This window comes from Nannobrachium achirus (genome assembly GCF_963921795.1).
Source record: "Nannobrachium achirus genome assembly, chromosome: 10".
Lineage (NCBI taxonomy): Eukaryota > Metazoa > Chordata > Actinopteri > Myctophiformes > Myctophidae > Nannobrachium > Nannobrachium achirus.
In genome coordinates, this window is record NC_137819.1 from 63,525,357 (window position 1) to 63,550,693 (window position 25,337).

The 25,337-nt window shown below is 40.9% G+C and overlaps 1 protein-coding gene across 1 annotated transcript in view; it reads left to right on the forward strand.

Annotated features, from left to right (window-relative positions):
- Positions 1 to 24,642, forward strand: part of LOC308293220 (protein NLRC3-like) — a gene marked incomplete at both ends in the record, with an annotated part of 62,112 nt that extends 37,470 nt beyond the window's left edge. Inside the window, 4 exons of the mRNA XM_080735656.1 lie at positions 10,415 to 10,763; positions 17,588 to 17,740; positions 18,718 to 18,767; positions 24,077 to 24,642. Of these exons, the coding sequence (XP_080591782.1) occupies positions 10,415 to 10,763; positions 17,588 to 17,740; positions 18,718 to 18,767; positions 24,077 to 24,642 (1,118 nt within the window). The remainder of the gene's footprint in view (positions 1 to 10,414; positions 10,764 to 17,587; positions 17,741 to 18,717; positions 18,768 to 24,076) is intronic.
- Positions 24,643 to 25,337: the final 695 nt, after the last annotated feature.

A 25,337-nucleotide genomic window follows, 5' to 3' on the forward strand; every position in this document is an offset into this window, starting at 1 on the left:
GTACTGTCTCCATAAAAATTAATCATGCATATCTGTAGAGTTATTTGTCCGTTGTTTAACAGCCAAACATCATGGGATACATTTACTGAATTACAGCTAGTTAGCCATTGTTAAACAGTCATTTATGCAGTGGTGGGGAAGGTACTCATTTTTTTTTTAACTCAAATAAAAGTATTGCAATGTAGAAATAGTCTGTTACAAGTAGCCTACAAGTATATCATTCTAAAATTACTTGAGCAAAAGTGCAAAAAGCATTGGCAACGAAATGTACTTAAAGCACCAAAAGTAAAAGTACTCATTATGCAGAAGGTCCCATTGATTTCTCGTTTCAAATGTATAAAAGCCTTTAGGAAATAGCAGATCTACAAGCTCACAATGCATTGCATTGTGATGCAAAGTATAGGATAGTACAAAAAGTACAAATACCTCAAGACTGTACTTAAATACAGCACTTAAGTAAATGTACTTAGTTACTTTAAACTACTACAAATATGATGATACACATTTCGATAGATAAACAGAACAACAAACATGCTGTTGCTGTATTTGCTAAAACAGTAGATTTTCTACTAGGAAATAAGTTAAATAAGTGTGAGTGTGTGTAAAAGACTTGCCTGCTAACTGAAGAATATCAGCATCTTCCACGGGCCATCCATTAGCAGGCTTCTTGCGGTTTGTTTTACGACATTCAACCAGATAAGTCCTGTCTGTATCAGCTGGGTCAAAATCAACTATCCAGCCGGTGGGAACAATGCTAGTTTTATCTTTGTCGGGTCCCTTCGCCCAACTAACAAGGGCAAACCTACATTCGGTCATTTTTGCTAAAGAAAATTACTAATTATTAAAATTGTAATGTTTTCTCTCCTCTTTGGCTGTGAGCTTCTCTTCTCTTCTCTTCTCTCCTCTCCAGCGCCAATTTGAAATCATCAACATCCGGTCGGCGCTCAAGCAATGCGCATGCGCGATTTCCGTTCATGCACTATGATTGGCTGGCTCGGAGGAGCGATGGACGATTTGCGCATGCGTCAGTCACGCTAGAAGTAGACCTCGCGCTAAGCATTCTGGTTGAAGTAGTCCTCCTACACCGTTTAGCTCTGCTAAATACAGTAGGAGGACTACATCAACCAGAATGCTTAGCAGCACTAGCAGGAAGGGGTCCAAAACAACTCGCGCATACATGGCTGTATATTAAGAAGGCTGATACACACAAACGTTGAAAATGGACCGAGACCGAGTTCAATTGAAAAGGAAATATATTCTCCCGGGTTCTGATCAAACGGATATTCCAAGAAGAACAAGACGATTATGGAAAAAGAGGTTAGTCTTTCTTCTTGTTTTTTGCTTGATTATAGAGCCAGTGTAGCCCTGAATACATGACTCTATATGTGAGTCATGTATTCAGGGCTAAGAGCCAGTGGTGGAAAAAGTACTCATATTTGTAATTAAAAGTATCAACAATGCAGAAATACTCTGTTAAAAGTTGAAATCTGGAATATAAAATGCACTTAAGTGAAAGTACATAATAAGGTATACAGCACAGGATAATTTTAACTATCTGTTGCAAACTGATTTCGAGGCAGGGACATTTATTTATGACAAGGGGATATACATTTTTCTATTTTATTGTTTTGAATATTAAAGCTAGGATGTTGTAGCCTGACATTATTTACAACATTGCTACTATATACTAATAGCATTTACTCCATTTATCATTTTGCATCTATTGATATGATCATGTAACAATAGCATTTTTTATTTCTCAGAGGAGCAAAATATTCTGGAGTTCTGCTTAATGTTTCCAAATTAATATAAATTGAGTACAAAAGGACCCCAATGTAAACAAGCCATAGTGGTTTTTTGGGTTTAAAGGAGTAGTTCACCCCCAAAATAAACTTTTTTTCTATTGATTACTCATGCCATGGAGAGTAGAGTTCAATAATATTTTTTGGTGTTTGTCACATTCCTAAGACAAAAATTCGATTCCAGTAAATGTACCCCCATTGATTCCGGATGGGGGTACATTTATTGTTATCACATTTTTGTCTTAGGAATGCGACAAAAAACTAAAAATATTATTGAACTCTAGTCTCCATGGCGTGACTAATCAATAGAAAAGTCATTTTGGGGGTGAACTACTCCTTTAAATCCTATTAGCAGACCTTGTATCCTATTAGCAGACCTTGTATCTGAACTGTACTGTACATTTCCTATGCAAACTGCTAATAAAGTATTCAATCAGCCAATCAATCCATATTTTCTATCACTTTCACCCAGGAAAGCAATGAGAGAGACCAAGGTTGATCAGCTAAACCAGGATCTGGTAAGTTGTGAACTTTAAACATGTAAATGTGAAACTTAATACTATTGTATTGCCAGATGCATAGCCAGCAACGGAGGTCTTCATCAATACTTTAAATTTGTGTAGCTTACAAGTACATTTTGGCCATGATTATATTGTGTTTTGGTCAAATTTGTTGCAGTCATTAACATTGAAACTGTCCACTTTTGTTTAGCCAAGAGCCCATGCCACTTCTGATGCCTGGACCCCCCTAAGTGAACCATCTTCAGAAAGACTATCAGAAACTACAGAAGAGACCGTAAATGTAAGTTTCAGCTGCTGGAAAACTTAAAACAGAAGATCTTGTCGATCGGCTATTTTGTTTTGTAGACTGTGCATGGGTGTTAATTTGTGTTTATTTTTTTCCTTTTTTTTAATCATTATTATTATTTATTTTTTAGGTAACTGATGACTCGTCTGAACCTTGGGTTCCTCTCAGTGGACTACAAAGTTTGTCAGGAGCAGAAAACTCTGTAAGTTTCAACTGTGAGGTGTTTGGTTGAACAATGTACTGTATGCTTTAGCAATGCTTTCAACTTTTGCAAGAATCTGGCCTGTAGCACTAACATTATCATGGAGCAATATTAACATATTTGATTTATGCTGGTATCGACCCAGCCAGCTCAAGTTTTGCTGAGCATTTTGGTTCGAGCACATAGTGTGCATTATAATTGTGTGTTTATGGTACTTATCCCACATGCTGCATCCTGTCGGTGGTGACTGTTGGTTGATGACGACTGTGCATGTAACAAAGGTTAATCAATACTGTGAATTATTTTCTTTAACACAGAACCTGAATGAAGATTCCTCTCACTACAACTCTGACAATGGCTTTGAAGATGCACATGATATCAGCCACATTACGGTGAGCATACTGTACAGCAGTGGTTCGCAGACAATAACGTCTTTATCCACGCCACCCCTAAAGTACCTTGTTACTATATACAGTACCATACATTTATGTAAAATATGTAAATCTTTCTAAGATACAGTTTGTCACGAGGAAGACTTGAGAGAATATCTGTTTCTATTATTGGACAGATTGACTTGGCGTTTAACCACGTAAAGTCTTAAACATATTCTGGGGGGAACATTCACCAAAAATAGCCAATCTACAAGCTCGCAATGCAACATGGTGTGAGCTTGTAGATCTGCTATTTTTGGTGAAGAGACTGAAGAGAGATCACACCAAGTTCAGTATAACTCAGGTCCGTTTTTACTAAGTATAGAGGGTCTAGTGGTTAAACTGAAGTGATATTGATTCCAAAGGCACCCCTTTGAGAAACTCTGGTGTACAGTACATTTTAGTTTATTTTTCTTAAACATATCTTAAGAACTATACATACATTTTGGTAACACTTGTGAACTATCTATTGATTTTTATTTTGTAATCTGTTTCTTTAGGTAACTGATGAGGATTCTGAAGCATGGCATCCACTTAGTGGACAGGAAAGTTTATCAGGAGCAGCCGGAGTCTGTGTAAGTTCAGCAAGAATCTGGCTTATAGCCTACAGACACTTTGCTTTCACAATTTTCAAACGCTTGTGCCTAAGTGTCTGTATTTCATGCTTGGGACACCTGTTCAAAACGGAAAGAGAAAAAACTCTTTAAGTTGGGAGATTGGATACATATGATAAAAATCAGTGTTTGGGGGATAATAATTATAATTATAGTAAGTTAATCAAGACTTTGTATTCTTATTTACAGAACCAAAAGGACAATTCCTCTCACTACGACTCTGACAATGGCCATGAAGATGAACATGATGTCACTCCTGATGTCGTAAGTATAGTGTACAATACATTTTAAAAAAAAAGAAGAAAAGAAAGCCTGTTGCACCTTTGTAAACTATCTAATCCAGGGGTGGGCAACTTTAATGATGGAGAGGGCCACTATATTTCCACACACACTCCAGAGGGCCACATTGCATATTGCTATGTGGTACTCTACTATGTCATACAAAAGAAGCAAAAAAAGCAGATCTACAAGCTCAAAACGTGTTGCAGCGCTTGTAGATCTGCAATTTTAGCTTCTTTTGAATTGGAATCCTGAATTCTTTTCTGTTCTTTTTTTTGTTGGAATCCTGAAATGTAACATTTTGATTTAATGTCAAATGCATACTCATGTTAACTTTATGAGCTTAAATGCAAATATGTTGGACATAAAATAATAACAATAATATAGGCTACTAATATAGACTGAAGTAAATAAAGCGGGTCATGTTTGCATGTTTGGAATTGTAACAGCTGAAATCAATAATATATCAGTATTCCGATATTAAACTGAGGGCCGCATTAAGTGAAGGTGAGGGTCGCATGTGGCCCCCGGGCTGCCAGCTGCCCATGTATGATCTAATCTATGGTGGTTTTATTTTGTTATCTGTTTCTTTAGGTAGCTGATGATGATTCTGAGCCATGGACTCCTCTCAGTGGACAACATAGTGTATCGGGTAGAGCCGAAGTCTGTGTAAGTTTCAACTGTGTTGTGTTTATTCTTAGTCATACAGTACATGATGGATGTATGTATGTATCAGAGGCATCTAGGCCTTGATATATGGCAGTGACATTGAGGCATCGCTCCAATGGAAAGCATCGGCCATCACAGCATCTGCTCTGTTTATGTCTATGATTGTAATATTTAAAGAATTGTTTTTTTTGTGTGTTTTTTTTCTCTCTCCATATCTAGAGCCTGTATGATGACTGTGGAGATTCTATTCCCAGATGTCCTACTTCCCCGCTCATGTTTGAGGATGAATGTTCCACAGAGAGTGAACCTCACTTCAATGATGAACCTAATTGCAGTCAATCATCACAAAATACAAGTAACATTATACCTGATGACAGTCTTGGATCCATTATTGGAAGTGAAGAAGAATGTGCTGGTTTATTTGAAGATAGCCCTGATGAGTCAGTAAATGAGGAATCGCATTTTGGAGAAGTCAGTCATGAACACGAACAGTTCCACCTGGAAAATGAAGACCCCCTTTACACTGGTTCACGACTAACCCAAGCTCAGAGTTTCTTACTTATACTTTCATTTGTTTTGAGACACGGACTCACAGGCATGGCTCTGTCTGATCTCCTAGATTTGATCAATATTCACTGTCCAGAAAACACACAGTTAACCTCAAAGTATCTGTTCTTAAAAGAGCTTAAGCCAGCAGAATGTCACCTACAATGTCACATATATTGTCCAAACTGTGAGTACTACATCGGTGAACAGGATAGTGAAGGACAATGTGTTGTATGCAACACAACATGGGACAAGAACAGCTCGCTAAAGAATGGAAACTTCTTTATATACTTACCAATCCAAACACAGTTGGAACATCTTCTTCAAAGGGAAGACATTGCACATTGTCTCAAGTCAAGACATGGCACATGTAATTCTGACATTTATGAAGATATTGGAAGTGGTAAAATGTACCATAATCTGAACAAAATTGGAGGCCCGCTTGGATACTCGCATGGATACTCCTTAACACTTAACTGTGATGGAGTGCCTGTATTCAAATCATCACTCTATGGTATTTGGCCATTATATGGGATTGTAAACGAGCTTCCTTACCCTGTGCGCAAAGACAATGTTCTACTTTTTGGCTTGTGGTTTGGTGATAAAAAGCCAAATGTTAATTCATTTTTAAAGCCATTCACTTTAGAGTGTCAGAAGTTGTCAACTGTGGGCTTTAAGATAAAAAGAAACAGCATTTTGGAACCATGTAGAGTGGTGGCAGCTCTTATGATGTGTGATTCTGTAGCTAGGCCCATACTTCAAAACATGACCCAGTTTAATGGTCAGTATGGATGCAGCCTCTGTTTACATCCCGGTGAACAAGTTGAAAAGGGTCATGGCACCGTCAGGGTATACCCATACAAAGACGTTCCAAAGAGAGACCACGCTTCAACCATAAGTGATGCAAGAGAGGCTTTACATACCAAAAAATCTGTGAGGGGCGTTAAAGGGCCCACGTGTCTGATAAAGATTCCACACTTTGACATCATATCTGGCATGCCTCCTGACCATATGCATAATATACATCTTGGTGTGGTTCGCCAAATGGCAAGCATGTGGCTGGACAGTGAAAACCATGAGAAGCCATATTACATTGGCAATAGAGTGAATGAACTTGATGAACAGCTCTTGCTAATTAAGCCTCCTTGCAATATAACAAGAGTGCCCCGATCTCTTCAGCAAAGGAGGTTTTGGAAGGCTAGTGAATGGCAGAACTGGTTACTGTTTTATAGTATATTTGTGCTAAAAGGAATTCTGCCACAGGTATTTTACCAGCACTGGTTAGTCCTCGTCACATTTATGTTCTTACTTTGCAAGGACATTATAACAACAGAGGATGTAAATAAATGTGAAAAACTTGTTGTAGATTTTGTCAAACAATTTGAAACACTGTATGGAAAGACCCATGTGTCATTTAATGTACATTTATGTCTTCATTTGCCAGAATCTGTCAGGAATTGGGGACCTTTGTGGGCTCATTCTGGGTATATTTTTGAATCATATAATGGTGAAATACTGAAAATGTTTCATGGCACTCAGTGTGTTCCTTTACAGATAATGAAACAGTTCACATATAGACAAGTATTGCCTCTTTTGAGGAACGATGCACTAATAAATGCTGTTCCTGAATGCATCCGGCTATTTAGTAATTTAACTGGCCGAAAAAGACTGAAGCAGTTTGAAAGAGTAGGCGATAAACTTGTTACCCTTGGTTTGCATTATTCCAGAAGACTTTCTGGTGAAGAGACACTGGTGATGAGAGAGCAACTTTCAGTGACCACGGATACAATTGTGAAAATATTCAGCCGACTTCTAGTCAACGGAGAGCTGTATTACTCACAGGAGTTCACAAGGGTAGTGAAAAGGAACAGCTTCACTGTGCTGTTGCAGAATGGACACATAATCACTGTATACTATTACATTGTAGTAGGGCAACATGGTGACAGAAAATGCTTTGCTTTTGGAAGAACCTATGACAGGTCACATAGTACACTGATTAATGTTGAAAATGTAGTTGGTTTGAAAAGGGAATTCCGGGGCAGAAAACAGATATTTGATGTGACACTGTTCAAAAGAAAATGTATGCTAATTGATCTGCCTCAATATGCAAGCCTCTATGCATGTATACCTCCCAGATCCAGTGTGGAGGATTGAACATTTAAGCACAAAGAACATTTCAATTGTCAAAAAAGAAGGGGGGGGGGGGATTTTCTGTATTTACAGTAAAATGGTGAATGTGGTCTCTGCAACTGTTTAAATAAAAATGTATTTGTGTAACAGATTATGTTGTCGTCAATGTATTTTCTTTAGGCTATGTACTGCAGCTATGTGTGCATGGTCCATGTACGGTATATGCTATGGTTGTTTTTTGGAAAGTAAAAAAGGTAAAAATAAATAAAAAAAAATCTTATATATGATAAAATATATCTATCCATATATGGTATAATATATATTCATATATTGCACAATATATGGCACATGCATGTATTGCAATATATTGGATCATATAAAGACAAACTATTACATGTAAAAATATAGTGCCCATTTTGGTCTTGATTGCAATATATTTTTTTATATGTATCAATATATATACATATATGGTCTATGCATATATTGCAATATATTGGAAAATATAAATACTAAATCTCATATATGGGAATATATTGCCTAATATATCGCACGATATTTTCCAATATATTGCAATATATGTTTCTTCCGTAAGGGAGACATAGCCTATCCAAGATAAATCTGCATAGTAAAGTTGCATCAAGAAGGGATAAAAGGAGAGTGGAGTTCTCTAGAGGTTAAGGTGGAGTCTGAGGAGGAGATGAGATCCAAACTGGGCAGCAGTGAGTACTGTATGTCTGGATGGGCTGCAGGACCAAGATAATGATAGGAGAAACACTGTAGTGTCAGCTAGTGGAGACGTTGTGTTAGACACCGAGACATTGATGCATTGTTGTTCTACTTCCTGCAGAGTGAAACATGGAGGAGAAGACTGGCTTAATCCTCAACTCATTACCAGATGTGAGTATCTGTCACACCCACCAGTTCACCGGGTTTTCACCTTAGCACCACCCACCACCCACAAGTGTACCAGGTTTTCACCCTAGCACCACCCACCTGAACCAGTCCCTCCACCTCCTACAACAAGACCACCCACCTATCCTAATCCCTCCTCATTCTCATGACAGTACTGCCCATGGCTCTTCCCAGTTGTTTACTAAATGCTCTAGAACAGTGATTGTAAACCTGGGGTCTGGGGACCCCCAGGGGTCCTTGAGGGAGTTCCAAAGGGTCCACAGCAAAATTATTTCAGTGTCAAAGTCAGTGTAACCAGTTGAAACCTATATACAGATTGGCTATTTGAAAATAGCAGATCTACAAGCTCATGTGACACGGTTGTAGATCTGCTATTTTCAAATGCATAATTGGATTAATCTGGTTACACTGATTTAGCTATTCACTGTTTTCAATTCATCTTGGGGATTCTTACCCCTTTTCCTTACAACTTTTAATTTGGTTTTAGTTTACATGAAAAGGTTTAAGAACAAGGTTTGATATATGGCACTCATTCAACACCTACAACTTGTAGCCTATGGGATATAGGCTTTAAAAACTGTGCTCTCATTTTGTACATTCATTGGAGCCATCTCCACCATTCTATTTCCTCAAAATTATATCTATTTTCACCTACAAGTACTTCATGTCCATAGCTGATAAGTGTTGCGTGTATTAAGCTATTCAAAATCACGTCAACTGGCTCTAGCCTCTATCTATGCCCAAACAGTGTAACTCGAGTGGGTCTCGCATCGGGTCGGCAATGTCCGATTTAGTTAGTGAAGCAGTGATCATCGAAAAAGAATAAACTACACACACAAAGGAGGAGAGGGCTGAGGGAATCAACCTGTCTTTATAAACACAATTCAACCATTGATCTCATTTGTCAGTGTCAACTGGTAAAGTGTGAAATGTTTGATAGCTGTCAGCAGCATCTGGGCACAGAGCATAGAGCAACCTGGCGTTTCTCTGCCCACAAAGGTTGTACTAATATAATGAAATGATGATGAGGGGAGGTGTGTGGGTGGGTTCAATTATATTGTGTCAGTTAATCGCTCTTTTTGGATTGGCACTTTTGACCCCCAAGGTTTTGGGGTCCGCTCAGTGTCCCGAGGTTAAGTTTAGGGTTAGGGGTAGAGTTAGGGTTAGTTTTACTGAGGTTAAGTTTAGGGTTAGGGGTAGAGTTAGGGTTAGTTTTACTGAGGTTAAGTTTAGGGTTAGGGGTAGAGTTAGGGTTAATTTTACTGAGGTTAAGTTTAGGGTTAGGGGTAGAGTTAGGGTTAGTTTTACTGAGGTTAAGTTTAGGGTTAGGGGTAGAGTTAGGGTTAGTTTTACTGAGGTTAAGTTTAGGGTTAGGGGTAGAGTTAGGGTTAGTTTTACTGAGGTTAAGTTTAGGGTTAGGGGTAGAGTTAGGGTTAGTTTTACTGAGGTTAAGTTTAGGGTTAGGGGTAGAGTTAGGGTTAGGGTTAGTGTCGGAATACCGGCTCGTCGGCACACTGATGCGGACCCCAAGGTTTCATCCTCCAGTCCAGGAAGAAACCCAAATACAAAGGGAATACATCATTGCTCATAACAACCACACCAGGGGGTCTAATGAAGTACTGTCAACCTCATCGACACATGAAAACCAGAAAAAGTACAAAACTATGGCACCACCTCTTTAACATTATAAACTATTGCAGGGGTTGTCAACATTTTCAGGCCAAGGACCCCTTAGTTGAGAGAGAGACAAAGCAGGGTTGTGGGGCAACCTTGTCATAGATTCCATATGTTTCCATATTAAGTGTATTTTTGGATTTGTGTAAATTTGAGTTTTCAGATATTTAATCACTTGAACTGTCAATACTTAAACTTGACCTTTGACCTACTTTGTGTGTGTGTGTGTGTGTGTGTGTGCGTGTGTGCGTGTGTGCGTGCGTGCGTGCGTGTGTGCGTGTGTGCGTGCGTGCGAGTAGTGTGTCTCTGAATGTTGTATTTAATGTTTCTGTGTTGTTTTCTCATCAGATTTAACAGGGAGGAACATGAAGGTCCTGGAGACGTTCCTGGGAGATCCTGTATATTCCCTCTCTGACTTCCCAGAAGCTGCTATGAATAAATCCATGGAGAGTAAAAATGTCCACTTGGACCTCTTTGTCCGCGTCCTTCATGGCCTCTCTCTGGAGTCAAACCGGAGTCTGTTGAGAAGCCTATTGGAACAGACAAAGAGCAGTCCATGGGAGATCCAGAAAGCCACCAACAACCTGAGGGAGTTGATAAAAGATGTCTCTCCTGACAGATGTTGTATCAACATCTTCAACATCTTCCAGTGTTTGACGGAGATAAACGACCACTCATTACATCAGGAGATCCAACAGTACCTGAAGTCAGAGAACAGAACAGAGAAACTGTCTGAGACCCTGTGTTCAGCTCTGGCCGTCATACTGCAGACATCAGAGGAGGTTCTGGATGAGTTGGACCTGGACAAATACAACACATCAGATGAGGGGCGAAGGAGACTGATCCCAGCTGTGAGGAACTGCAGGAAGGCTCGGTTAGTAGTCATGTAGTCTCACGTGGGCAGACTGTTGACTCCCACGATTTGCAAATGCTCCCGTCATACAGTCTGGGGCAAAGGAGGTCTTTGAATGAGTGGAAGTGAAGCCTCCTCCACACTTTCACAAATCACAACCTCCACCCCTCATTTCTCACATGCCCCTCTTCTAGCGCCACCATGAGGTTGCCAACCTGGCGATCGCTTATCTCCCGATTAGAGAGTCTTACTGGTTTTATATAGTGTATATATAAAACGATTTGTCAACGACTCGCATTAAACCCCCCCCCCCCCCCCCCCCGACTTGAAGACAGCCCTAATTTAGTTTTAGTCATAGTCAGCTTATTTGACTAAATACCATAAAACTATAGTTGACTAAATCTACAGTTGATTTAGTCGACTAAATTGCTTTTTGGCGGGCCGTGATAGTGTTGAAATTTTTACTCCGCTGTGTGCTGAAAATAACAGATCTACAAGCTCACAACATGTCGAAGCACCACAAGTTGAGAGCATGTAGATCTGCTACTTTCTGAGAGAGTGACATCTGCACACAAGTAAACAAAAAATGACTTGTCGTTTAGTTCTGGATCTCTTCTCCACTAGTCCCTGCTTAACAGTTTTGTTGAGGAAATAGTAAGTATATTTAGTCATAGTCAGGGGCGTCAATTGGGTATGGCAGGGGTATGCAGCTGCCATACCCTGGTTCCAGGGGGGGGGAAATAAGTTACTTTTAAATATAAATCCATGAATGTCTCTTTGTCTATCTGCGCAGTAAAATAACTACAAATGCAGAATTTAACAAAATGGTCACTTTAACAAGGTATTATAATTATATTCTCCACACTTGTAGACTATTCTTATCAGCTTGACAGAATGGTATATTCCCAGGTTCCGCAGGTCAGCTGCACAGGAGCAATACATTATTTAATTGTGGCACGTTTACTAACATGCTAAGTTTAGCTGCACTTGAACAACCATTCCAGGCTGCCATATCCAGCCCAAGAATCCGTAGAAACCTGTGTAAAAAACTGACAAAACTCGTTTTTTCTTTTTTTCTTTTTTTTTGCTGCGAGGCGTTGTAAGCATGTAGATCTGCTATTTTCACAATAGAACCGTGTTATACAAAATGTAAAAAAAAATATTTGCACCTCATTGGATATTTGCTATCTCTGTACCTGTGATGCTCTGTGTGGGAGCGTCACTGGTATTTCCTGGTTCTGTCTCTTGTCTCTACACATAACCTCCATATTGTAGCTTATGAAATGTTATAATATTGGGGGAAATGAAAACTAACGTTGTGTCGGTGCTCCGCCTCGAAGCCAGATCAAAGCCTGCAGCTGTGGCCCAGCTTGAGGAGACAGGGATGAGAAATAGAGAGACTGAATGCTGGTCTCTAGCAGCTTGTTTGTAAAGCTTTTACACAGTTTAGACAGTAAATATGCAATGTAGTTCAGTCTTCATTTCACACCTTTAACTGATGTGTGAAATTGTTATCTTCCTCCATACAGTCATTCTGTGCTGTCAAGTGGTGTCGTCTATTCCACACTCTGCTCCACTAAATACTGTTTATGTCTGGATAACTAGATAGGAGATATTGTATTTAACTCCCATGACAGTCAACTATGTATAATTTGTTTTGATAATCTCTTATTTAATCTGCATTTACAGACTTGTTGGCTGTGACCTCAGAAAGGCAGAGGTTGAAGTTGTGGCTTCAGCTCTCAGCTCTAATCCTTCCCATTTGAGAGAATTGGACCTCAGTAAAAACAACCTGAACGACTCAGGACTAGTGGAGCTGCTCTGTGAAGGACTGAAGAGTCTGCACTGTAGGCTGGAGATTCTACGGTAAGATAAATGTACCCGATTTAATTGGATCACTTCTGTTATTATGTACTTTACTTTATTAATAAGCTTTACATCATGGTAACCCAACCATCTGTGCCTTAGTAGATGTTAAAATGACCCCAAACATGTTTGAAAGTTAATGTATAGGCTACTTTGTCAATCAACGGGATTAATATTAATAAGCTTGCGCAATCAAAGGGATTGCACAAAAGAATAGCTGATCTACAAGCTCATAATGTCAAGGAAGCAACACTTGAGAGCTTGTAGATCGGCTATTTTCGATGTGCAACCCGTTGTAGCTACGCCACAGTTATCAAGCTTTACCGAGGTACGCAACAGATCAACATACTGTATAATCAATATCCTGCATCTACCTACTGTACCAATCAACTATCGTTCTATTAGCCTAGGCATGAGGTTCCCAAACTGAGGGTCGGGACCCCCAAGGGGGTCTGATCCAGATGATTAGCTTAATGTGCAACATTGTTTTCTCACGCAAACATTGTGAAAATAGCCGATCTACAAGCTCACTGCAAGGCGTTGTGAGCTTGAAGTTTTGCTATTTTCACAAGTTGAGTCAAACTAAAAACAACATGTTTGTCCAAGCTCCAGATTCAATCATTTTATTGCATCTGCCACAGTTCACCAGTTGAGCTTCTTTACTCTGTTAAAGGGACATAAAAACAAGAACCATATGTTAACATTATACATACATACATTTACAGAACAATAATTTAACACTTATTATATCTGTACGTATCTTACTGCAATTTCTGGAGCTGCTGTTTTCCTTTTTCTTGGGTTGACAAAAAAACAACTATCAGCAGCTCATTGTATATTTGCTACAGTATCTCTGTACCGTTGGAATGATATTACGTAGGCAGACTGTATTTAATATTCCCACCACTTATGGATGAGGAGTGGTTTCATCATTCTTATAACTCAACTGTCCAGCTGGTGGGAGCATCACTTGCATTTCCTGGTTCTGTCTCTTGTCTCTTCACATAACTTCCATATTGTAGCTTATGAAATGTTAGAATATTGGGGGAAATGCAAACTAACGTTGTGTCGGTGCTCCGCCTCGAAGCCAGATCAAAGCCTGCAGCTGTGGCCCAGCTTGAGGAGACAGGGATGAGAAATAGAGAGACTGAATGCTGGTCTCTAGCAGCTTGTTTGTAAAGCTTTTACACAGTTTAGACAGTAAATATGCAATGTAGTTCAGTCTTCATTTCACAACTTTAACTGCTGGTTGAAATCTTTGATATCAAAATTGTTATCTTCCTCCATACAGTCATTCTGTGCTGTCAAGTGGTGTAGTTTATTCCACACTCTGCTCCGCTAAACACTGTTTATGTCTGGATAACTAGATAGGAGAGTTTTTATTTAACTCTCATGACAGTGAAATATGTATCATTTGTTTTGATAATCTGCATTTACAGACTTGTTGGCTGTAACCTCAGAAAGACAGGGGTTGAAGTTGTGGCTTCAGCTCTCAGCTCTAATCCTTCCCATTTGAGAGAATTGGACCTCAGTAAAAACAACCTGCACGACTCAACTCTACTGCTCTTTGCTGGACTGAAGAGTCTGGAGATTCTACGGTAAGATACATTTACCAGATTAATTTTGATCACTTCTGTTTTATTATATACTGTATTATATGAATATAATATGAATGCTGTGGTGAGAGGTATTAATAAGCTTGATATCATGATAACCCAAGCCTATGTGCCTGAGTAGACGTTAAAATGACCCCAAACATGTTTGAAAGTGAAATATCCCTTTAAGGCAAAAGTATAGGCTACTTCGTCATACAGCAGGATTGCGCACCCTAAATAGCTGATCTACAAGCTCACAATGCAGCGAGGACGCACTGCTTGTGAGCTTGTAGATCGTCTAGTTTAGACATGCGAATTGTTGTAGCTACGCCACAGTTATCAAACTTTACCGAGATATGCAACAGATCAACAGATAATCAATAGCCTGCGTCTACCTACTGTACCAATCAATTATCATTCTATTAGCCTAGGCCTGAGGTTCCCAAATTATTTGGGGGTCCCCTGATGATTAGCTCAATATGTAACATTGTCTTCTCACTCAACAATAAACAAACCAACATACAGTATCAGTGTATACAGGGCACATTTATAAAGGAAAATTTTAATGACTTTTAGGACCTTTTTAACACCAGATTGGACAAACTGTCAAATATTACAGAAGGAAGAGGCAAACATGTGATAATAGCCGATCTACAAGCTCAATGTGAGGCGTTGGGAGCTTGAAGTTTGGCTATGTTCACCATATGTATCTGTGGAGCTGAGTCAAACCATAAACAACATACTGTCCAGTATGTTTGTCTAAGCTCCAGATTACATTAATTTATGCAACTGCCACAGTTCACCCGTTGAGCTTCTTTACTCTGTTAAAGGGTTAACCTTAAAGCATTTCTTTATGTTAACCCATATACAGTTACAGAACAATATATAAGACACTTCTCATATGCATATCTGTGCATATCTTTGATGGATTTTTTGGAACTGCTATTTTCCCCTTTCTGGGTTTGCCAAAAGAGGACAAAAACGATTTGCACCTCATTGGATATTTGTTATCTCTGTACCTTTGGTCTAATATTACGTAGACAGACTATATTTAATATTCCCACCACTTATGGATGAGGAGTGGTTTCATCATAACTCAACTGTCCAGCTGGTGGGAGCATCACTTGCATTTCCTGGTTCTGTCTCTTGTCTCTTCACATAACCTCCATATTGTAGCTTATGAAATGTTATAATATTGGTGGAAATGCAAACTAACGTTGTGTCGGTGCTCCGCCTCGAAGCCAGATCAAAGCCTGCAGCTGTGGTCCAGCTTGAGGAGACAGGGATGAGAAATAGAGAGACTGAATGCTGGTCTCTAGCAGCTTGTTTGTAAAGCTTTTACACAGTTTAGAGAGTAAATATGCAATGTAGTTCAGTCTTCATTTCACACCTTTAAAGGGCCTACACCATGCTTTTAAAACTATATTTTTTGTATAAATATATGCTCAAAATTGAGTCTTAGACAGGTTTTAACCCTCAACAAACACTCTGACCATTCTTTTTGTTTGTTCTAGCTCTACTATAATGAGGCTCTCCAGCTGCAATACCAAAATGGCCTCTGTTTGCTCAGGGGCGCATCTAGTGGGGTTTTTCCACCTCTCCCACCTCCCCTTCAAGTTTAAAAAAAAAAAAGTTTTTTGAAAAAAAAGTTTTTGAAAAAAAAAAAAGCTTTTTGAAAAAAAAAGTTTTTTCTGTGCTGTCAAGTGGTGTCGTCTATTCCACACTCTGCTCCACTAAATACTGTTTATGTCTGGATAACTAGATTTTTAATTTAACTCCCATCACAGTGAACTGTGTGAAATATGTTTTGATAATCTCTTATTTAATCTGCATTTACAGACTTGTTGGCTGTAACCTTGGACAGACAGAGGTTGAAGTTGTGGCTTCAGCTCTCAGCTCTAAATCTTCCCATTTGAGAGAATTGGACCTCAGTGAAAACAACCTGAACGACTCAGGACTACTGGAGCTGCTCTGTGAAGGACTGAAGGGTCTGCACTGTAGGCTGGGGATTCTACGGTAAGATACATTACCCAAATTATTTGTATCACTTCTGTTTTATTATTTAGCCTACTGTATTAAATGAATATAACATGAACAATGTTCTGAGAATGTATTAATAAGCCTCATATCATGGTAACCCAAGCCTATATGCCTGAGTAGTTAAAATGACCCCATACATGTTTGAAAGTGAAATATTCCTTTAAGGCAAAGTAAAGGCTACTTCGTCATACTGCAGGATTGCTCACCAAATATAGCTGATCTACAAGCTCACAACGTGGCGAGGACGTACCGCTTGTGAGCTTGTAGATCGGCTAGTTTAGACCTGTGAACCGTTGTAGCTATGCCACAGTTATCAAGCTTTACCGAGGTATGCAACAGATCAATGGATAATCAATAGCTTGCATCTACCTACTGCACCAATCAATTATTGTTCTATTAGCCTAGGCCTTGTAAATATACCAAGACTCCCTAATCACGTCGCATACACAAACTTTAGAAGGCAATCGTAGCCAATCATTAGGGAATATGGGAAATGGGACAGATCCATGTTGATGACATGACTTTGGAGATACTGTGTACCGCTTTATGTGATTTTAGGCCGAATTCTGTAGGAGCAGTGTCCAAAAATGTGTTTAGAAAAAATCATGTGTGTGTGCAAAGTTTGGCATGGTTAAGGGCAACAGTGCCGGAGATAAGAGTGCGGCAAAAGTGTGACGTGACGGACAGAGGGACTGATGGACTGACTGACTGACGGAGAGACAGCCGGTGGAGGTTTTGATCGTAACTGCGACCTGAAGGTCGCAATAATGTAGTTCAGTCTTCATTTAACACCTTCAGCTGCTGGGTGAAATCTTTGATATCAAAATTGTTATCTTCCTCCATACAGTAATTCTGTGCTGTCAAGTGTGCATTGCAATGTGTTGAGCTGAGCTTGTCCTAGCATACTGTATGTATCCAGGAATAATTACATTTATTGTATCAAATATCCCACCGTTGCCTTTACTGGTATAGTTTTCAACTTTTTTGTAATTCGTTTTCCCTAATAACATTGTTTCTCTCTCTCTCTCTCTCTCTCTCTCTCTCTCTCTCTCTCTCTCTCTCTCTTTCTCTCTCTCTCTCACTCTCTCTCACTCTCTCTCTCACGCACTGTGCATACTGCGCGCGTGCATGTGTCTAAATACATTGTATGTATTCTTATTCATTCAGACTGAAGAACTGCTGGTTGTCAGAGAGATGCTGTGAAGTTCTGGCCTCAGCTCTTAGATCTAATCTCCATCTCAAAGAACTGGACGTGCGTTTCAACATCCTGAATGAATCAGACCTGAAGACTCTCATCTCTGCTGGACAGCAGACTGTCAGGTGAGCAGACCTGGATGTGTCCATGTTGGATAGAGCACTGTTTCTACCATACTGTGTTCAAACCTGGATAGTTTGAGCGTCACGATTACATACAAAGTGAATGCAAAAGCGAGACGATGCGCGTCCGGGCGGGGCGCGAATGATCCGAACAGGGCGACGGGAACGGCACGAACGGTCGCCTCTGTATATTTGCCCCAGTTGGAAAAATCCAATAAGCGACCCTCGCTTCACCCATCGTGTCCTGACAGCCATGTTGTCCGGAGAAAAGGAAATGTTTTGGGTGTTTGTTTTTGGGAGGTGTTTTGTCTTGATTCTGACGCGACATGTTTTTTTTTTCCAACGCTGACCATGCAGCGCAACCAAAGTGAAGCGATTGAAGCGACTAGAATAGAAGAAATAGCTTCAGGTTTGAAGGCAGCTTCAGACTGTGTTCACACTAGTGTCTTAAATAGTGCAATGTGTTAGCAGTGGGATCAGTGGGGTGATAGACCCATACCCACAGTGGGTCTATCACCCACTGGGATGATGGGCCCTTGTGTAGTTGCGTGGTGCTGCCGTACGCACAGAAAATATCTGATCTACAAGCTCAGAGCTTGGAGATGGTCTGTGTGTCTGACTTTGGAGACCAAAGCGCATGAAGCCAGAACAGGACATCCAGAGAGAGAGAGACCTTTTCATGCAGTTGATTTCAGTAATCAGTTTATTTCAGCTGATAAATACTTTCAATATCCTCATGTAAGGATGTTATGAATCATAACTCATAACTCTTGACATTCTTATATCCAAACAGAGCTCATGGATACCATGAATATGTTTGTCTTCATCACGACTAAGTCTCAGTCAATACTTGTGATTAAAAATGTCCTGTAATCTCCTTAGAGATTAGGTATTTATTGGAGAAACACTGTAGTGTCAGCTAGTGGAGACGTTGTGTTAGACAGTTAGACATTGATTCATTGTTGTTCTGCTTCTTACAGAGTGAAACATGGAGGAGAAGATTGGATTAAACCTGAACTCCTTAAAAGATGTGAGTATGTCTTATCAATATCACACATTAACATAATGTACACTGTTGTATAATCTGTTGGCTCCTCCCATGTTTTATACTCCCTGAATTCTAAACGAAAAACCTTTTTCCTGGGACTATTTTAATAATAGTATTATACAACGTGTCGCCACTAGATGGTGAGGATGTTTTTAAATAGCCGATCTACAAGCTCACAACACCTCCCATTATGATGCGCTGTAAGCTTGTAGATTGGCTATATTTCAAAAACAGCTGATCTACAAGCTAATGGACCTTGATGGTATCATAATGGCTGATTTTACACTTTGCTGCATGCTGAAAATAGCAGATCCACAAACTCACAATGTGCCGCAGCGTGACACGTTGTGAGCTTGTAGATCTGCTATTTTCATCAACATTTATTTTATTTCTACTGCATCTCTTCTCCACTAGTCCCTGACATTTTAGTCTAGTTTAATTTGTTGACAATAGTGTCAATATATTTAGTTTTAGTCAAAGTTTAGATTTCGTCAGTGAAAAAAACGAGTCGACGAACATTTTTCGTCATAGTTTTAGTCGACGAAATCAACACTAAAAGAAAGGTTACTAATATGTGTGTGTGAGTGCATATGTGGAAAAATAGCAGATCAACAAGCTCGCGGTGCCGTGCTGCGAGCTTGTAGATCTGCTATTTTTGAAAAATGGTGAACATTTGTGCAGGTCTTTCAAATATTTTTGACCCGATTCCATTCTAAACCGTTCTTCTAAATCAGTGGTCCTCGAACGTTTTCATGTCAAGGACCCCCAAAATTACATGGATTTGGCCACGGACCCCCATCTCAAATGTGTTGTTCCAGGAACCCCGGAAGCAAAGTTGGCTTTCAAAAATATACCATTAAAAGGTTTGCACAAATGTTCATGCTTTTTCAAAAATAGCAGATCTACAAGCTCATAGCCCGTCATTTGGTCACTGGGTGCCAGAGTAGTGGACGGCGACATGCACCTGTCCGGGGACCCCATAGGGGTCCTTGGAGGCTTACCAGGGGGTCCCCAGCCCAGTAAACTAGTTTAGACCACATTTTATGCATTTCAACCATATTGCTCTCTATTGGCTATTAAAAAATACAGATATACACGCCTATAGGGCGTCATTTGGTCATTTGGTGCCAGAGTAGTTGGCGGGAATCCCCCCCACGTCCGCGGACCCCCAGGGGTCACGGACTGTGCACCAGGGGGTCCCCAGTAAACTAGTTCATGCCACATTTGATACTTTGAGCATTGTTCTCTATTGGCTATTATAAAAATAGCAGATCTACAAGCTCACAGCACGACATTTGGTCACTGGGTGCCTGACTAGTGGGCCGTGACTTCCACCCATCCGGAGACCCCACAGGGGTCCTTGGGGGCTTACAGGGGGTCCCCAGTAAACTAGTTCACGCCACATTTTACGCACTAAGGGAGTGTTCGTAATACTTAAGGTGGGTATAGTCCATAGCGAGGGGGGGTTCTCAAATAATAATTTGATTGTCAGGGGGGACCATGACTTTTTTATTTTGGCTGGAGGGGGGTCCATGCAACTTTAATTTGTTGAATTTTGTATTAAAAAAATGTTTTCTTTTGTTATTTTTCATACGTGTTTACTCCCCTATATTTATCAAGTTCCCCCTGATTAACTTGGTATATTCCGCTTCTGTAACGCATTAATTGGGCGCAGTCGGCGACTCGGCGGCAGTCGGCGCTGACAGTGCAGTGCTTCGAGTTTGTGTTGCATTCTACAAAAGTGATTGTGAAGCGAACAGAAGAACCAACACAGGGCTTTACACACGAGTGCTGCAGTATATCCTATACCTATATTAATTAGGCCTACTTTAAACCATACAGCTTTTGGAAGGCTGTATAATAACTTGAATAATATGAATGCCATATTAATTTCGTATCGGCATTGCCAGGGTGGCATTAGCCTATAACGTTCTCTACAATAAGTAATTGTAGATGATAGTTATATCTATCAAATATGGTTTTATATAGCAAATCAATGTCGGGAAATGTCCATTTTGGGAGCGCACTGCATGGCGCACTGGTAGATCAGCCAACGTTATACATCTTTAGATGTAATAGGGACACAATACAGTCCATGGAAGTGGGGCTTTCCAAGGAAGAGGTGACGTTTTATTTGTTTTAATCGCTTCATAATTGACCGAGCCATGATGAACTTAAACCAGAAGAACAAAACGTAATCCTGTAGGCAGGATTTTTTTGCTCTCTCGCTTTCTCTCTCCATCTCTCTCTCGCTCTGTTCCAAATCATGTCCAAATGGAGACGCTTCATGCGCGGAGCGCAGAGACACACACACACAGAGAGAGAGAGAGAGAGAGAGAGAGAGAGAGAGAGAGAGAGAGAGAGAGAGAGAGAGAGAGACGTTATCTTGCTAAAGTAGTTGCTGTTTGGTTTATTGCAAGATTTTGCGAGTCTGCTGGCTGCCGCTCATTTTATTTTTGATCGCCCGTTTCCGACCGCAGGTAAATAGGGCTAGGCTACCCTGCTTGGTCACCGCCTGGTTACATTGTGGTTGAACTTGAAGAATTAATATTCACAGGGAGATGGAGGATGCATTATTAGTCAGCTTGGATACATACATGTCCCGTGGACAGACGTGGACTAAGCAAGGCTTGTTGCGGTTGACAAAGTGGAGCAAACGTATCCTATATGCAAGAATGTTGCAACTTCTTCCCTCCCATAATTCGCACTGACTACCGAATTATGTATGAGAATGTGGCCTGAGACTGAAATGTATAAGCAGTCATATCTGTCAAATATTGTTAGTTCAAGGCAATAACAAAGCTTTCGGCAGGGAAGGAGGTATAGGAGAAACAGCTTGGTTTTAAACTATGATTTTAGATTTTATATCTGTTCACAGTTGCTCAATCTTTCTTTTGTTTTGAGTGTTGTGGAACCAAATGGACCCTTTCTGTATTAGTTGAGTACAAAGAGACCCACATTTAATCCCAAAAGCTTTCTTGTGGTCCTTTTAGTTGACCTTGTATCCTATTGCCAAAATAAAATGCCTGGGTTTCCGAGGCTAATCTTGTATCAATGAACTGTACTGTTCTGTACCCTCAATCGATCAATCAATCAATCAATCAATCAATTGTCAAATAGGGTGCTATATTGTGTGTGTGTGTGTGTGTGTGTGTGTGTGTGTGTGTGTGTGTGTGTGTGTGTGTGTGTGTGTGTGTGTGTGTGTGTGTGTGTGTGTGTGTGTGTGTGTGTGTGTGTGTGTGTGTGTGTGTGTGCGTGCGTGCGTGCGTGCGTGCGTGCGTATATATATATATATATATATATATATATATAGTTTATTGGGGGGGGGGGGGGCATGCATTTTCTTCAAGTCACGCAGGGGGGATCACCAAAAAAAATCTGAAGGTTGGGGGGGGGGGGGGGGGGGCAAGGAATTTTTTTTAAAAGTTACAATCTGTCAACCAGCCCCCCCTAGTGGATAATAAACGTACACTCCCTAACCATATTGTTCTCTATTGGCTATACAGAAATACAGATCTACAAGCTCATAGGGCTTCATTGGGTGTCAGAGTAGTTGGCAGGAATCCCCCCTGCATCCGCGGACCCCCAGGCGTCAAGGATTGTGCACCAGAGGGTCCCCAGTAAACTAGTTTGTGCCACATTTTATACTTATAGCAAGTATTTGCTATTCTAAAAATAGCAGATCTACAAACTCATAGCGCGTCATTTGGTCACTGGGTGCCAGACTAGTGGGCGGCGACCTCCACCTGTCCGGGGACCCCACAGGGGTCCTTGGGGGCTTACCAGGGGGTCCCCAGTAAACTAGTTCACACCACATTTTATGTACTTTAACCATACTGATCTCTTTTGGCTATATGCTAAAATACAGATCTACAAGCTCATAGTGCGTAATTTAGTCGTTTGGTCTCAAAGTAGTTGGCGGGAATCCCCCACGCATCCGCGGACCCCCAGGGGTCACGGACTGTGCACCAGGGGGTCCCTAGTAAACTAGCTTGTGCCACATTTTATACTTTAAGCATTGTTCTCTATTGGCTATTCTAAAAATAGCAGATCTACAAGCTCAAAGGGCGTCATTTGGTCACTGGGTGCCAGAGTAGTGGGCGGCGACATCCACCTGTCCGGGGATCCCACAGGGGTCCTTGGGGGCTTACCAGGGGGTCCCCAGTAAACTAGTTCATGCCACATTATGCACTTTAACCTTATTGCTTTCTATTGGCTATTCAAAAATAGCAGATCTACAAGCTCATAGGGCAGGGTTCCCCAATTAGTTTTCCCCAAGGGCCAAATTATGTCTAGGGTACCAAGCCGAGGGCCACAACATAGCAGGGGGCGACAGTGGCGTTCCCACTACTCCAGCGACAGTTCAGATATCATCGTCGTCGGGTGAAAATCTTGTATGCTAAACCGATCGTTTTGCATTTATCATTTAAAAAATGATTTAAACTAGCGGTGCGAGGCGTTGTGTGCTTGTAGATCGGCTGTTTTCACTACTTTTGTGCAACGGCCTTGTTTGATGAAGCAGGGCTTTACTTTGCGAAAGAACATACAAATTTGGAGATACGAGGTTTCCAGTTTCCACCCGACAACGACGATATACTAGTGTTGTTGCTGCAGCTCACCATTATTACTGGGGTTGGTGGGGGCTAGACAGTAGCCCCCCGCGGGCCAGACCGCCTATTGGGGAACCCTGTCATAGAGCGTCATTTGGTCACTGGGTGCCAGACTAGGGTGCGAGGACCCCCATCCGTCCGCTTCACCCACAGGGGTCAAAATAGCAAACATGCAAGCTCACAGCAATATTTTCATCCCATTCTATAAATGTCTTCCAAATCAGTGCATCTCAAACTGTTTCATGTCAAGGACCCCCAAAATGACACGTGTTTGGCCGCGGACCCCCATCTCAAAATATCTTGTTCCAGTCACAAATGTTCGCTTTCAAAAATATGTATTCAAATAAGAAATAGCAGACCTACAAGCTTGCAGCGCAGTGCCGCGCTGTGATCTTGTAGATCTGCTATTTTTCATTAGGCCTCGTTAAAGCATAAAATAATGGTTAAAGTGCTTCCAGGTCTTATTTGTGTGTGTGTGTGTGTGTGTGTGTGTGTGTGTGTGTGTGTGTGTGTGTGTGTGTGTGTGTGTGTGTGTGTGTGTGTGTGTGTGTGTGTGTGTGTGTGTGTGCGTGCGTGCGTGCGTGCATCTGTGTGCGTGCGTGCGTCTGTCTGTGTGTGTGTGTGTTGTGTGTCAGTCAGTGAATGATGTATTTAATGTTTACTGTGTTGTTTTCTCATCAGATTTCCAGCGTCTCACTCTGGACACAAACACAGCACACAGAAGACTCTCTCTGTCTGAGAACAACAGGAAGGTGACACGGCGGGGACAGGATCAATCATATCCTGAACATCCTGACAGGTTTGATGGAGAGGTTCAGGTTCTGTGTACAGAGGGTCTGACTGGACGCTGTTACTGGGAGGTAGAGTGCAGTGGAGGGGTTGAGATAGCAGTGACTTATAGAGGAATCAGCAGGAAAGGAAGTGGTGGTGACTCCAGCCTTGGAGACAATAACATGTCCTGGAGTCTGGACTGTGATGGTCGTAGTGGTAACAGTTACAGAGTCAGACACAATAATAAGCAGACTGTCCTCCCTGTCAGGGCCTCTAGGGGCTCCAACAGAGTAGCAGTGTTTGTGGACTGTCCTGCTGGGACTCTGTCCTTCTACACAGTGTCCTCTGACTCACTGGCACACCTCTATACCTTTCACATTACATTCACTGAACCTCTCTATGCTGGGTTCTGGTTATGGCCTGACTCCTCCTCCTCCTCCTCCTCCTCCTCAGTGTGTCTGTGTGAGCAGAGATAGAGTCTCTATGTGAGGGTGACATCAGGTCGCCATGGTTACTCAACATGTTTGAGTGAGTGCAGGTTGTCATGGTGACTCATGGACTCCATATTTGAGCATGAGTGACTCACGGTGACATCATCATGATGATGTAATCAGCATCACAGTGACATCACACATTCCAGCTCCTGTAGATTCAGTGTTTCTCTGACGTTGTCATGACAACACCCCCATGTGTTTGACCTTTGACCCCGGACCCCCATAAGTTAACATTTGTGTCATTGAAAATGTTACAAATTATATAAATGAAACACAAACATTCTCCATAAAATAGCAGATCTACAAGCTCACAGCACGGCACTTGTAGATCTGCTATTTTTGAAAAATCGTGAACATTTGTGCAGGTCTTTGAATATTTTTCACCTGATTCTATTCTAAACCGTTCTTTAAATCAGTGGTCCTCAAACTTTTTCATGTCAAGGACCCCCAAAATTACATGTAATTGGTCACGGACCCCCCATATCAAAATGTGTTGTTCCAGGGACCCCCGGAAGCAAAGTTTGCTTTGGAAAATATACATTCAAAGGTTTGCACAAATGTTCATGGTTTAAAAAGAAAAAAATAGCAGATCTACAAGCTCATAGCGCATAATTTGGTCGTTTGGTACCAGAGTGGTGTTCGGTGACCTCCATGTGTCTGGGGACCCCACAAGGGTC